The sequence below is a fragment of the Zootoca vivipara genome, chromosome 5 (assembly GCF_965207765.1).
Source record: "Zootoca vivipara chromosome 5, rZooViv2.hap1.1, whole genome shotgun sequence".
Taxonomy (NCBI): Eukaryota; Metazoa; Chordata; class Lepidosauria; order Squamata; family Lacertidae; genus Zootoca; species Zootoca vivipara.
This window is the reverse complement of record NC_142588.1, coordinates 69,866,512-69,882,104: the sequence shown is the minus strand read 5'-3', so window position 1 is coordinate 69,882,104 and position 15,593 is coordinate 69,866,512. Positions and strand designations below refer to the sequence as shown.

At 39.2% G+C, this 15,593-nt stretch overlaps 1 protein-coding gene across 12 annotated transcripts in view; it reads left to right on the top strand.

Moving 5' to 3' along the window:
- TRIP12 (thyroid hormone receptor interactor 12) overlaps window positions 1-15,593 on the top strand; it is a 75,850-nt gene that overhangs the window by 21,875 nt on the left and 38,382 nt on the right. For 6 of the 12 annotated variants that reach the window (XM_060274514.2, XM_060274513.2, XM_060274512.2 and 3 more), the window contains exons 2-7: window positions 5,385-5,531; window positions 7,995-8,120; window positions 9,147-9,955; window positions 12,044-12,149; window positions 13,173-13,309; window positions 14,854-14,937. In XM_060274514.2, the coding sequence (XP_060130497.1) occupies window positions 5,434-5,531; window positions 7,995-8,120; window positions 9,147-9,955; window positions 12,044-12,149; window positions 13,173-13,309; window positions 14,854-14,937 (1,360 nt within the window). In that variant the 5' untranslated portion in view covers window positions 5,385-5,433. Of the gene's footprint in view, window positions 1-831; window positions 900-1,304; window positions 1,394-5,384; window positions 5,532-7,994; window positions 8,121-9,146; window positions 9,956-12,043; window positions 12,150-13,172; window positions 13,310-14,853; window positions 14,938-15,593 lie in introns of those variants that run through there. The other 6 variants (XM_060274517.2, XM_060274516.2, XM_060274515.2 and 3 more) reach the window with 3 other exon arrangements.

Sequence of the window (15,593 nt, the reverse complement as noted above, 5' to 3'; positions counted from 1 at the left end):
TGGCGCAGCTGCACAGTCTCCATGGCCGCCTGACTACAGCCGCCACCGCCTGACCGGGATGGCGAGGGTGGGTAGGCGCGTGCGCGCTTTCCCTCACTTCACGGCCGCTCCATCTCCGCCGCCCTCCTTCTGCTCTGCCCGCTCGCGCTGAGTCCCTCGGCCCCGCCTCCGCAAAACACAGTGAGGCGGCCGCAGGGGAAGCGCCAAGAGCGCCCAGGAGCGTGGCTGCAGCGACAGTGATCCCAGCGGCTGCGGAGGTGGCTGTGGGCACACGCCAAGCGCCAAAGCTGTTGCTTCTTGCTGGCTCTTCCGAAGGTGTTTAAACGCCTTCCTTTCCTTGCCAGACCTGCCCCCCCACTACGGCTTATTTTTGGGGTATGTCTTATATTTAATCAACCCATGAAAAGCCTGCCATGTCTTATTTTTTAGGCCCGTCTTATTTTGTGAGAAACACGGTATGAATTTTAAAAATTCATTTTTGGTTGGTTCTCTTGCCATTATACTGAAAATTTGGGACAAATGTGAATGGATTTGTATACATTTTAATGCCTTAAGCATTCATGCCAGGTGACGGATGGATCCTATAGTTCTGTCCTATCCAAAAATATTAAGAGCTCTACAAAAGAAGGCTTAAGCGGAACCTATTTAGTACAATAAAGCTTCTGTGTCAAACCACCCCAAATCCATACATGTTTTATAATATTTGGCAAGCTTATGAACGAACGAAACAGAACCTTTTGTGTACACGTTAAATACTTGAACTGCATTACTGCTACACTTAATGAAATGTGACCAAACTGACGTGAGTATGGTGTACTCAAAATAGGGTTGAACTGAGGAAACGTGAAAGAAACTGGAAGAAAGGAAGAAGAATCTTGTTCAGATGGCATCTTGCTCCTGTAAGAGAGGATAAATAAGCACAAATCATTCAGATAACTGTTGGAGTGTTTTGGACAGAACATTCTTAAAATAAGGCACTAACTTCTGTTCAAACTTGTTACACCCTATACTTTGCTGTTGTATCTCACAATATTTAAATCTGTTGCTGAGGACTAGTATTGATATAACAGCTGTTTTGGCTCAGAATGCTCCTATATTTGTAATAATGATGCTAAATATTGATGAGTTGTAACACCTAGCCACGAGGTCTCTGTCTCTCTCTCTCTCTCTCTCTCTCTCTCTCTCTCTCTCTCTCTCTCTCTCTCTGTCTCTCTCTCTCTCTCTCTCTCTCTCATACACACACATGGTTAACTTCCTCCCTATTATTTAAACTTCAGAGCTGAAATAGTTTTGTCTTTGCACAGAGTCTGTATATAACTGACTGTAAAGAAATGACACAATCTGATTCATCAGCAAAACTGGCATTTACTAAACATTAGAAAAATACTAAAAGGTGAGTTAAGAGGAATAAATCTTAAAGCTAACCTTGTAGTTGTGAACTGAAAGGTGAAATTACATGAAACTGCAGTAAAGGGTTAAGTAAGAATCGTGGTATTCCATATTACAAACCAATATATTGGTATTGCTTGCATAGCATGATAGGCCAAACTCCCAAAATCCTCTTTCTCCTTCAGATAATCCCAATAATTATTGTTTTAAAGATTGGCAGAGGGACCTGGCCAATTTTATTTGGCAGGGCAAAAAAGCAAGAATGAAATTTAAATTGTTGACGGAACCCAGAGAAAGAGGAGGGTTTGCGGTCCCAGGCATCAGAATGTACTTTGAGGACACATGCTGGACTTGGTTGAAAGACTGGATGTTGCTTAGGAATACTGAAGTCTTGGATTTAGAGGGCTGGGACAAGGTTTTCGGGTGGCATGGCTACTTATGCCATGATAAAATAAAAGCACATAAAGGCTTCACGAACCACCCAGTGAGAAAGGCCTTATTTGAAGTATGGGAGAGGAATAAATCCAAAGTTATAAAAAAAACTCCTTGGTGGATATCACCCATAGAGTCAACTGCCATTCATAAGAATAACATGAACAATAACTGGCCAACTTACAGAGATTTGGTGGATGAGATAAATTATTATCCCAAACTGAAAAGGTTTGAAGAACTCAAACAACTAGGGGTAAATTGGCTAGAATATTACCAGCTTAGGACGACCTTTGAAAAAGATAAGATGTTAAAAGGGTTTGATAATAAAGCATCGATCTTAGAGAATGAGGTTTTACAGAACAACCCAAAGACACTCTTCAAAATGTACAAGCTGTTACAGAATGCTTAAATAGAAAAAGAGGAAAAGGGAAAGGCCATAATAAGATGGGAGCACGACTTAGGTTATGTAATTGAATATAAAGAGTAGAAAAAACTGGACAAAAAATATTAATTTTACAGCATGTTATTTAATAAGAGAAAACTACTTGAAAATGTGCCATAGGTGGTATTTAACACCGGAGAGATTGGCTAAAATGAACAAATCACTTAGTAATATGCGTTGGAGATGCACAAAGCAGATTGGAACCTTCTACCATATGTGGTGGACATGTCCAGAGATCAGAAAGCTCTGGGACATGATCCATGAAGAAATAAAGTTACTAAGAACTTCACATAGCAAAATACCAGAAACATACCTTTTGGGAATGTTGAATAATGATATTTCTTGAGAAATTATTAAATTCTTCCTGTACGCGACATCTGCGGCGCAAATCATGGAAGGGTAACCAGGTACTGACCAAAGAGGAAATGGTTATGTAAATTATGTGAATATTTAGAATTGGCCAAATTGACGGATATAATACAGTGGTACCTCTGGTTAAGAACTGAATTCGTTCTGGAGGTCCGTTCTTAACCTGAAACTGTTCTTAACCTGAAGCACCACTTTAGCTAATGGGGCCTCCTGCTGCTGCCGGAGCATGGTTTCTGTTCTCATCCTGAAGCAAAGTTCTTAACCTGAGGTACTATTTCTGGAGTTTGTAACCTGAAGCGTATGACAAACTTAGTTGGTCTCTAAGGTGCTACTGGAAGAATTTTATTTTATTTTTTTTTGTCTACGTCAGACCAACACTGCTACCTACCTGTAACTAGTTCTGTGAGGTGAGTGAGGCTGAGAGACTTCAGGGAAGTGTGACTAGCCCAAGGTCCCCCAGCAGCTGCATGTGGAGGAGTGGGGATGCGAACCCGGTTCACCAGATTACGAGTCCACCGCTCTTAACCACTACACCATGCTGCCTTAAGCCTTTTTCTGAAAGCCCACACATTTGCATGTTCCCATAAGCCATAGTTCGCCTTACTGTGTCATATCTGTGGAAGTTTGTGCTTTTATAAGTACAAATATTTTTGAAATCAGTAAATGAAGCATGGTTTTATATAAAACTGAGCATAAACCCATGTACTACAAATTGTGTACTGGAATAAGGAAGTCCTTGTCATGCACCTGAAGTTCAGCAAGGATGGTGCCTGTAGAATGGTTGGGAGTGAATTCAAAGGCTTGGGCCTGCGACACTGAATTGATAATTTTGTCTTCTCTTCCAGAACTTTTGGCAATACAGTACCTTGTCTTTCGAAAACTATCTCACATTTAACACACTCACCTCTCATTAGCAACTGAAACAAAGCCTGTACTGTATATGTAGAATAGCAATTGCCCCCATTCATCTTATTCATCTGCCCTCCTGTACTGTTGAAACCAAGCTGGCAGGATCCTCTGCTCTGTCTCTGTGCTTCCGTGAAATTATTGTAAAGCACTATGATCTTGTATTTTGGGGTGGCAAATCTGTGGCCCTCTAAATGTTGGATTACAAAAAAGGCCATTCCTGGCAATTGGCCATGTCAGCTGGGGCTGATGGAAGGTATATTCTCAGCAAGATTGCTTACCTGGAAGTAATTTCCACTGAATTCAATTGGGGCTACTTCTGAGTGTGTAAACGACTGCAGCATAAGCAAAAGGTTGTATTTTCCTGCCTGTTTTCTAGAGAATTGTTTCCATGCTAAGTCTAAAGAATGGGTGGAGGCTGAAATACTGTGAATGGTTTAAGTATAAAATGTCATGGTCAACACACTTCTGGGAATAGCTGCTGTACTTGGAAATGGTGCAAATGTTAGGTTTTTATCACCAAGGACATTGGCATAGCAGTGTGGAGCTTTACTTCTGAGGTTATTACCAAAGTAATATTATATGTTTTCAAGCCTCACAGCCATCGTATGTATTTTTGCTCTTCATGTACCCTTAAAACGCAGTGCCACAATGTAGTTGCTATAACAGTTCCAAAGTCATTATTTATCTTTAAACATTGGACAATTTTAAATGCTATTTATTGACAGTGCATGTTGAAATCATGCCTTTGGTAAGGTCTTCCTTCCTTGCAGATTAGCCCTTTTCAAGCTTCTCCCTGGCTAAGAGTGGCATATTCATCTATGGCCTTTTAAACCCAGGGGTGGGGGGGTGGAGACTAGTGGTATTGCTTTTGTTTGCTTCTATGTTATGTATTTTTAGTTTTTATAATGTAAACTGCTTTGGGATGAAGGTAGTATAGAAATAATTACCAGAAACTAATATTTCAGTCTGAGGTGTCTTTAAAAAGAAGCAGCAATCTGTGCTGGTTTATACAAGCATTTGTTGAGGAATCTTGTTGAAGGAACTGTCACAAAATTAAAGTAGTGATGTTTGTGCATTGGAGAGCAACACATGTAAGAACTGATACAGTGGTACCTCGACTTACGAATTTAATCCGTTCCAAACGGACCTTCGTAAGTCGAAAAATTTGTAAGTCGCAGCCAATGGGGAAAATAATTCATAAGTCGAAAAACTGCATCCAAAATGGCGGGCGGAACTCTGTTCCTAACTTGAAACATTCGTAAGTCGAATCATTCGTAAGTCGAGGTACCACTGTATATGTGATGCTCTCACAATTCTCCCATTCCCTTAACTATGAAGGATTACTCAACAACTCTCATTTTTCTGCATGAATTAATCAGCCTATTACTGATTAAGGCTTATATTGGAACCAGCTATTCTTGACACTAACTAGGGTTTTAGCCAGGATTTGAAACTAGTTCCAACTGTCTAGTAATGACTGTAGTTGGCATCAATGGTGGTTGAAGCTGGGTTTTTTCTAAGAAAGAGAATACTATGCTTCTGCAACCTGGTGATGGCTAAGGGATTGTGTACATAAGCCCTTTCTGATTTGGTTAAAATCTGTGATTATTTTTTTTTAAATCACTGAATGTGTTCTCTTTTTCTTTCTATCTGCTAATGTATCCTAGCAAGCAATGCTTTAGAGGCTTTAATAAGTGATATTTGGTCATTGTTTGAAATGTTCATTGGTATATAATTCTGTTTTCTCTAAAATATTGGGAGTATTAAGTAACCTTTATCATAAGATGTAAACATTGCAACAGAGGCCAGATATTCTCATTGGGGCACTTTTTTTGTCTTTCAGTGAATGGTAGTGTCTAGAAAGGGTATGTCCCTTCAGGAGAGAGGTGCCAATGTCCAACCGGCCTAGTAACAGTCCAGGGGGCTCACTGCGACGTTCACAAAGGAACACTGTCGGGGCCCAACCACAAGACGACGCAGTAGGAGGAAGGTATGACTCCTTATCTATAAGCTTCTGATCATCAGAGGTTTAACAGTTGGGGGGGACCCAATAAATCTTTTTCTTTATTTAGGCCAGATAACTGTACTTCCCTTGCATTTATTAGTATCTCTGAAATGTCTTCTTTGGTCTTAACAGCTAAAATTGTGAATATAAATATAAAATGCACAACCTCCTTCTAAGCGTTGAACTAGAATGCCTAGTTCATAGGGTTTAAGCAGATTTAGGTTCTATGGACTGACGCTCACATACAATCTTTTGGTTCATGTTTTTAGTACAAATTTCTTTGGACCAGAGACTAAAATGGCCTATTGTACATTTGGCTTTATCTTGCAGCAAGAGTATAAAAACAATTTTACAGCTGAGTGTTGATTTATGCACCAGCCTCTCAGCATGACTTTACCTTGATGCAGCAGACATAACATATGCATATCGTTGCTGGCATCCATCTGTCTTCAAGGACAATGGAGTGTGCCTCCAGGGGTAAAGTCAAACGGCTGCATTAGCAGCACTGTAGTGACCTCTCCTTTCCTTCTATGTGTCCAGGAGCAGGACTTTGGAAGTTTTAATTTCAGTTAAAGCTGATCATGGCTTCCTCTCATGTCTGAAACCAGGGGTCATGGTTGGACAATAAATATGGCCAGCTTCAAAACCGAAGTTGACGGTTTTTTAAACTAAGTAAATTGAAGTCTTTAATGTCTTGAAAGACCAAATTCCCCTTCACTGCCCAGTAGCATCATTAAGATAAACAAATGGAACCTGGTTAGACTTCCATGGCCTAATCATTGCTGCGTTGTAGTAACACGGATATAGGATTTCTCAGTGGTAGCACTGGTTTTATGGAATGTACTTCCAACCAAAATACTGGGGGCAGTGTCATCTATATGAAGCTTTCCACTGGCTTTTGAAGCACTTGTTTACGCAGGTATGTCCTTGGATTCTTGATCTGGATATTTATCTTTCAATAGTTTAACTGGTTTTTATGCTTTGTAAACCATTTAGAAACATATTTTGACATTTAGGGATGCATAATAAATTTTAAATAAATTACTCTAAATCCAGAGATACAACAGCATCTTTATAATAATTACTGTATTCTCCACACAGAAGTTGGTGAATCTGACTTGACAGGATGTGGTATGACTGACTAGATTTATGTTTAAACAGATGCAGCTTAATTTTCAGATATTTAATTCAAATGCTATTAACTTTAGAAATATTGAGTAACTGAACTCTCAGGTGGCCAGCATAGATCAAGCACTTGGTCTGCATAATTAAGAAGGAGATGGACTCTGGTGGCTGATCATATTACTTAACCGTGCCTGGGCACATCTCCCTCAGCATTACGTCAGTAGTGCATGTGGCAGCTTGTGCTTTACCTTCTCTTCACTTATTTCTAATTTCTGTATAACCCAGGAACAGTGATTCTTCTTTCCCTTCTTTCCCCCCACACCCCCTATTTCAAAGGGTAATGGTAAACTGTTGCCAACCACAAGCATTTCTTTATTCATAGATGGCATTGCCTAGTGCTGACTCTTCCTTCTGATTATTGTGTCAATTCTAAGATAGCAACCCCCACCGCTGCCAAAACACATCCACCCATAGCTACTTCTTTGCTTTTTTAAAAGCTTTTTGTAAAAAAGAACTTTCTACCTGGAAGTAAAAGTCCAGTAGTGCCTATTACTGTTGAATGATAATGAGTTACGAGTGTTAACAATAAGGAAGTGGAGATATTTGTAGTCCTCTTTTTCTAATTATAACACTATATGCTAAATTGATGATAATAATAATAATAATAATAATAATAATAATACCCCGCCCATCTGGCTGGGTTTCCCCAGCCACTCTGGGCAGCTTGCAACAGGAGATTAAAAATACATTAAAACATCAGTCATTAAAAAACTTCCCTAAACAGGGCTGCCTTCAGATGTCTTCTAAACGTCAGATAGTTGTTCATTCCATTGACATCTATTTTATTTTGGTGAATAAAAATGCCAAATGTATATCTGGTGAATAATTGCGCAAGTTACAAATAATTTTATGGAGCTGCAGGATTTATCAACTACAGAATCATTGTGCAAATGTTTATCATTTGTGTAGAGGGAAAGCTGAGAAATTTGGAGCATTTCTTAGTTGCCCGAATGCATATTGCTAGTAAGAGGAAATGCAAATGAATATAGGAAACTCCAAACTTCCAAATAGGTTCATTATTCCAAATCTCTGCTTAATGTCAATGATTGAAAGACTGAAAAGGACAGGAAATATCAAAGAATACCAATTTGAGATATAATTTCATTTGAGAGAATTGATGTCTTGATATACCTAACTTTCCCCCCTAGAACATCTTTGTATAAGCTTAATGGAAAACTTTATTGCAAATATACTCCATGTATACATTTGTGTTTGTATGCCAGTTTTCCTGATAGCTTTCTGTTCTTAATTATTTGCTGACAGGTCACATTTAGGGCAGGCAAAACATAAGGCACATAGCCCTTCTGAAAGTAGAAAATCAGTATCAAAGGCACCCAAAGTGCAGCCCAATACTACTTCTGAACAGTCCAAGGGACAAGTTTCTAAAAGGTAACTTTTATTTTTCTGAATTTACAAATATATCTTCAACAGTATATATTGTAATCTTCATTGCTTGTTACTAGAAAATATCTAAATATTTATCTCGGTCTGGCTAAGCCAACATCTTTGTGAAAAAACTATTGTATTATGTCTTAGGCACTCAGACTAGAAGCATTAGTGTTCCGTGACAGAAGTCTGTGACCTAACCTGTTTTTCAGCAAAATTAACTTTGCTCACTTGATTGATATGTAACATTGTAATTGTTGTATCTGTTGTAAGCAATAACAAATTTATTTATGGATGCTATGTGCTATGTAAAGAAGTACTTCCTTTTGTCTACCCTGAACCACCTCCACTTCATTTGATTACCCCAGTTTGTTATACAGTACTGTATGTGTTATTTCTTGAACTGCAGCCTGGATACTTTACCCAGCTATACTGCATTTTTGAATATCCGTTACTTTTTTGGTGAAATTTCTAAAATGGAAAAAGAAAAAAAAAGAACGTAATACAGTGGTACCTCTACTTACAAATAACTCTACTTACGAATTTTTCTACTTACAAATAGAGCTCCGTCCGCCATCTTGGATGCGGTTTAGATAGGATTTTTTCTACTTACGAATTTTTAGATAGGGTTGCTTTGACATACAATTTTTTTCTCCCAATGCATTTCTATGGGATTCGACATACAATTTTTTTCGACTTACAAATGTGTGTTCGGAACGCATTAAATTCGTAAGTAGAGGTACCACTGTACTGAAGTGGTCACTTTTCGGTATTAATTGTTTAGTATGTTAGAGAGACACATGTTGACAATACAGGTTTCTGTAAAACTTTCAGCACTACTGCTTCACTCAAAGTTGCTTACTAAAATCAGAATTAAAAGTTTAATGTTGATTTTTTCCTCTTTAGATAGTAAAAAAAAGTAACTAATTATAATTTCCTTTCCTTGGAATACCACAAATTAAATAGCTGGGTGACTGTAGATGATGATGATGATGACACTGATGATACTGGTTTTTTCCCCCTCAACAGAGGCTGTACCTCATCTGCTATTATAATTCCACAACAAGAGGCTCTGGACACAGACAATACTTTGGAGCGGCAAAAACCAGGGCAGGTGCCTAAAAAGGACAGTCCTCGAGGAGTGAAACGCAGTGCTAGCCCAGATTACAACCAGACAAATTCTCCTAGCCCTGCCAAAAAACCCAAGGCACTTCAGCACGCTGATTCTTCCTCAGATTTGGAAACTAACAAGCCACAGACTAAGTCGAAGAAAAGACACTTGCATCAAGAGCAGGAGTCAAAGTCTTCACAATTGCCATCCACAAGCAAGGCTCATACCAGAAAGGGTGGAGCTGCCAGTGGCTCCCGAAGCCAGAAACGGAAAAGGACAGAGACCTCATCCATTGTAAAGAGTCGTCCACCAGCTGAATCGACTGGCAGTGAAGAGAGACCAGCAAAACCCACCAAGCTGGCTTCAAAATCAGCGAGCTCAGCCAAAGCTGGGTGTAGCACCATCACTGATTCCTCCTCTTCAGCTTCCACATCCTCCTCTTCTTCTGTTGTTGCTTCTGCCTCTTCTGCTGTTCCTCAGGGTGCCAGAGTAAAACAGGGGAAAGACCAGACTAAGGCCAGGCGTTCCAGATCTGCCTCCAGCCCCAGCCCACGGAGAAGTAGCCGTGATAAAGAACAGAATAAAATAAGTGGCTCTTCAAAGTTTGATTGGGCTGCTCGTTTCAGCCCCAAGGTTAGCCTGCCTAAAACAAAACTGACTCTGCCAGGCTCTTCTAAGCCAGAGGCATCAAAACCCGGGCCTTCAGGATTGCAGGCTAAACTAGCAAGTGAGTTGAAAATGTTTTTACTTATGTGAGGGCTTGAAATTTGACCACCTTATGTAACATGTTTATTGTTCAGGATTTGCATTAAATAGTATAAAAAGTAATTTGCAGGTGAGAACCGTGAGGAGGGGAAGTCCATACAACTGTTATAGCCAAGGAGAAGCTATTGTAATACTTCAGCTATAGATGCAGAGGTGTATATTTGAATACTTCCCCATAGGGGGACAACTCCATGTTGAAGAAGAGAGGGTTCAACCTAACCTGTTTAGCATGCTAGTTTTCTGGATGCAAAGAGTTAATCCAAAATAGGAACTGGTCCTTAGTCTCTATTCCAAGTTGCTTGTCTTATTGTACAATAACTTAAAATTGGGTATGCTTTTTAAAATGGACCCTGAAATATTTTAAAAATAAAAATTTACTGGTCAGTCACATTTCATAGCTCTTCTGTAGGTTCAACTTCCCTCTAAAATGGAAATTCACCCCAGAGTACTGCTTGAAATCTGTGTTCAAAGTTATTTCACAAACTGGTACTCCTAAATACAACTTTGAAATATGCAACTGCTAGTTTCCTTCAAAAGAAGCTTAAGGAAAAATGCACAGCACTTGAAATGACCCCAGTGGCAATGCCTGTATTTCTAGCTTTAGTTCAGATTGTGCCTTGTGAGGCCTTGAGGTCCTCTTGAGATGTAGACCAAGGACATCACTCTGTTCATTGATTCAGAGGAAAGCGATACAAAAATTTATGCATAGTACTTAATTTCTTAAATAAAGAGGGGTCATGGTGCCCTTTTAATTTTAAAATTTATTTAAAATATTTCTAACTTGCCTCTTCCTTACAAGCAATCTCAGGGCAGCCCTGAAGACAGCACGGAAGATTTTAGCGTTTGACGTATTGTGTTTTTACTATTTTTTTGTTGGGATCTGACCAGAGTGGCTAAACCAGTGTTAAACACAAGAATTCCATAAAATGAGAGCAGACACATATATGTATGTCATTCTAGATGCTGAAATCTCTCTTCCATCTGTATGATTTCTGGTTGTGATTGCTCACAGAGGAGGGCAAGTCCGAAGTACAGTTACATTCATTGCATAAGACTGAGCTTGAGTGTAGAATTGGGATAAAAAGCCCTGGTGACCACTAGCTCAGTCAAACTTCTCCAAGAAGTACCGTAATATGTGTGTGATCCACAGTGCCAATATAATTAATGAAATTAATATAATGAAATCTAGGACTTTGGCCTTCTACAAGTGGATCTTTCACAATGTTGCTTATACTTCCTTCACAGGACTAACAAGGATTTTGTCTCACATTTCCCATTATTTTATATGATTTTTTTTAAGTGACTGCCCTGTTAAGACTACCCTAGCTTTAAGGAGAAATGAACTTGTTCAGGTGCAGTTGCTGAGCTTGATTGGATGGAAATCCACATTTGAGATTTTTGCATCCATGCATACTCTTTGAACACCCGTCCTTCAGCTAATAATACGAACAAGTTCTGACTTGGCTTAGTTCTGGTAACCTTGGCTTACTGCTTGTGATTGATTTTGGGGAGACTCAGGCAGCAAAGACTGGTTCACATGTAACACTAAGCCAAACAGAGTAAAGGTAGAAAATTCTTCAGTACGCTCCAACAAACTGTTTGTGGTAAGCCGTGGTTTACTCTGACATGCAAATTAGCCCAGAGACTTCAAATGGATTCTGATGCATGTTTCAATCAGCTTTCTTTCTTTAATAAGGTTTTGCAATTAAGGGTGGAAGAAAACCTTGAAATTTTTTATGTATTTTATGGTCCCAGTTCAAATATTGGAATACAAGTCCACCACCGTACAATGTGGACCTTTCCCCCATCTTTTTATTAGTATAGCCGGGCAAGGTTATTGCATATAATGTGATGTTGTTGTTAACCACATAAATACATGCAACACAGGAGGCATTGTATCTGATAGAGAATAAATACAATTTGTGTTTTCCCTTGAATCCATTATTTGGTCAAGAGGAGGAAGAATGTGCAGCTTCATTTCATTCTCTGAAGCAGTCTTTGTAAAGAAACGAGTATTGTCTTTGTTTCAGCTGTCTTTTTCTCTCTTAAGGCTTAAGAAAATCAACAAAAAAGCGCAGTGAATCACCACCTGCGGAGCTCCCCAGTTTAAGGCGGAGCACACGGCAAAAGACCACGGGCTCCTGTGCTAGTACCAGGTATTTTTGAACTTTAAAAATTACATGTACTGTATGTTAAGATACAGAAACGGCCTCGGTCCTGTATACCTGAAGGAGCGTCTCCACCACCATCGTTTAGCCCGGATACTGAGATCCAGCGCCGAGGGCCTTCTGGCGGTTCCCTCACTGCGCGAAGCAAAGCTACAGGGAACCAGGCAGAGGGCCTTTTCGGTAGTGGCGCCCACCCTGTGGAACGCCTCCCATCGGAGGTCAAGGAGATAAACAACTACCTGACATTTAGAAAACACCTAAAGGCAGCCCTATTTAGGGAAGTTTTTAATCTGTGATATTTTAATGTATTTTAGTACTTGTTGGAAGCCGCCCAGAGTGGTGGGGGAAACCCGGCCAGATGGGCGGGGTATAAATAATAAATAATAATAAAATATTGTGAAGATGAATTCGTGTTTGAGGGAATCTCCCTGAAGGGTTTAGAAAGCACATTCTTATTGACAACCTATATTTGTGTCGTGATGACTACAGGATAATATGCAATAAACCACCCAAGAGACAGGATAATTTAATACATCGGCCCAATTTCTCAGCGCTGAAATAGACACTACAAAATAACCTAACTTGTTACAAGAGAACTACAGCCCAGTTCAGATAATCTAATTACAGTGCTGTTAACTAGCCTATTGTGAGGTCTTGAAGATGTGTTATTATTCATCAGCTCTTTTGAACAATACAGAAATTCTGTTTTCTATAGAAATTAGGAAAATAGAAGGAAATTTCTTTGTAGGCATATCTGAACAAGTAGTTATTGACGTCAGTGAAGCATGGATGTGATAATGTTGATAGTGCATCTCTTCTCAACATGCCTCTCATCTGCTTCATCTGCAGATGTGACTGTTTGAACTTCCCCTTTAAAACATTTTGCATATAGTTTTAACTGTTCTGTTATGACTCCATGTCTGCATGGTTTAATTTTGAGTGCTGATAGTACCAGTACTGTAGACCACATAGGGTAATCTGGATGGCTTCTGATGATAACTCTGTTTTCAGTCGGCGAGGCTCTGGCCTGGGCAAAAGAGGAGCAGCTGAAGCTCGCCGACAGGAGAAAATGGCTGATCCTGATAACAACCAGGATGGAGTTAATTCTTCAGCTGCACGAGCTGATGAGGCTCCACAAGGAGCAGCAGGTATGGTTAACTAGTGTCACTCAACACTGGCACAGAAAAAGCAGTTATTGTCCAGAAATTGTTTGTATTTGCTCTGCCTAGAAATGTCAATACTAGTACACTTAAGTATCTGAGGTTACGTGCTTTATTTGGTGCTCTGTTTTGGCCTGATTTAAAAAAGGAGAAAATGCTCAAAGGGTCTTTGGACTTGAGTTACTTGAAATGTTTCTGCTTTGTGATCTGTTATACTCCATTTGAGACTTTATAATATAGCAAAGAGGCTTGTTCAAAGAGGACCCATTTAACATTCCCAAACCATGTACCTAAAGTAGTTCTTTAGCTTCAAAGCATACTCTGCCAACACTTTCCTCTTAAGACCCTGTGGATGGGACTGCATTTCTGTTTTTTCTTGCACCAATTACACTTAGTGATACCTATGTTTCTATTCAAGTCAGTTGACGATGCATTTAGATCTCACCTTCTAAAAATATGTAGTCTCTTACTGAGGTTTCAAGTTTGGCTGATATTCTTGTTAAAACAGGAATCCTAGCTAGTATTAACTGTGGTTTAATGTTAATGTTGATGTTTTCCTTTAAATATATTTGTCAAGGGGCAATGAGGGCAGGGTGTGTGTATGTGACTCCTGATACCTCTACTGTGGTTAAAAAGGAGTGAGCATTCATTTGCCTTGGCTCCTGTCCAATATACCAGGTGCTTGATAGGATCATAGATCTACTGACTGCGCTGCTGAATATAAGTAAAGCCATTTGCTCACTGGCTGTTTTTGCACGTTAGTTTTAATTTGCTTAGTTTTGTTTATACTTCTATTAACAGGTAATAGAAGCATCTTAATACCCTGCACTTTCATTGTTACAGCTGCAGACATAAGCACCCTTTGTAGGGAGTAAATCCCACTGAAATCTATGGAATTTAGTTCTGAGTAAACATGCATAGATTTTTGCTGTTAGCAACTTACCTTGCAAGCAAGCAAACTAGTATTACCCTGAACAAATGTTTTTCTGTTCTACAAGTCTGTGGGAAGTGTTTCCTCTGCCTTTTTCACCTCTGTGGTTTTGTGAAAGCTACAAAGCTACAGTACTACACTAGTCTAACCCTACAAACTTGTTAGTGCATATCTGCTTGACAGCCTTGTTGCAGGGTGCGAAGCACACCAAGTTCTAATTATAACTCCTAATTCTGAATGTTCCTGTCAGTTTTCTGTTTAAGCAAAAATGTTTGAACTGTTATTATTTTATATGGTATAATGCCATTGCCCTCTGTTTTAAATTGCTTATTTACTAAAGAAAAAGAAGCCCCAAAGTTTCAACCATATTGCATGGCTGAAAGCTTAAACTGACCTTGTGTGTTCAAGTGCAGTCATTCCATACTATGTGGGTCAAGACTAAAAATAAACCTGCTTTTTTTGTATGCCCATTCCTATTCCTACTGGAGTCATTAAAGGTTTTCTTTGACTACTTTGGAAGGAGGATTTCAGGAAGAGTTAACAAGTATGTATACTGTGTGACTTATTAATATAGTGCCACTATTTTTTCCCCCTCCTGTAGCTTCTAGTTCTGTTGCTGGGGCTGTGGGCATGACTACCTCTGGTGAAAGTGAATCGGATGATTCTGAGATGGGGAGATTGCAAGGTACAAACTAAGAGGCTTATGTTATGTTAAGGATTTTTAATGCTGCACTTTTATATTCTTTGGGAGGAAATATAGATCAGTCAGCATTAATTTTCCAGGACTTGTAATGTATTTTCCCACTCTTTCTACTCCAGTTGCTGATTATTGATGGCATATCACTTAAGTGAAATCTTCATGGTTAAAATAAAAATTAAAACTTTTTATGTGAGAAGGTTGGAAATGGCATTGGGTGATATCCAGCTAAATTGTTCTTTGGAGTAGATAGAACTAAGTTAGAATAGATTGATTGAAATAAATGTACAGAGATTACAATGGGTCTGCTTATCACTGGATTTTGCCCATTCTGATTTCTGGAACTGCATTTGCCGTCATACACTGTAAAGTCAAAGTTTCATTATTGGAAGGAATGACTTTTATGGTGATTAGAAAACGTTTTATCTTTTTGTTTGGTCTAGCATTGCGTCCTCTAAAGGCTGGCTTCCTTATCTTCTAGGAGGTAGTTGGCAGTCCTTGCTCTTATTATTATTTTTTAGAAGAGCAAAGAGGATTCAATTGCTTTTTGTCCTTAATAGATACCTTTAGCTGTCCTAAGTAGTACCATTAATAGGTATTGGAACTTTCATTTTCAATCAGAATAAAGAATAGGTTTTCTAAGT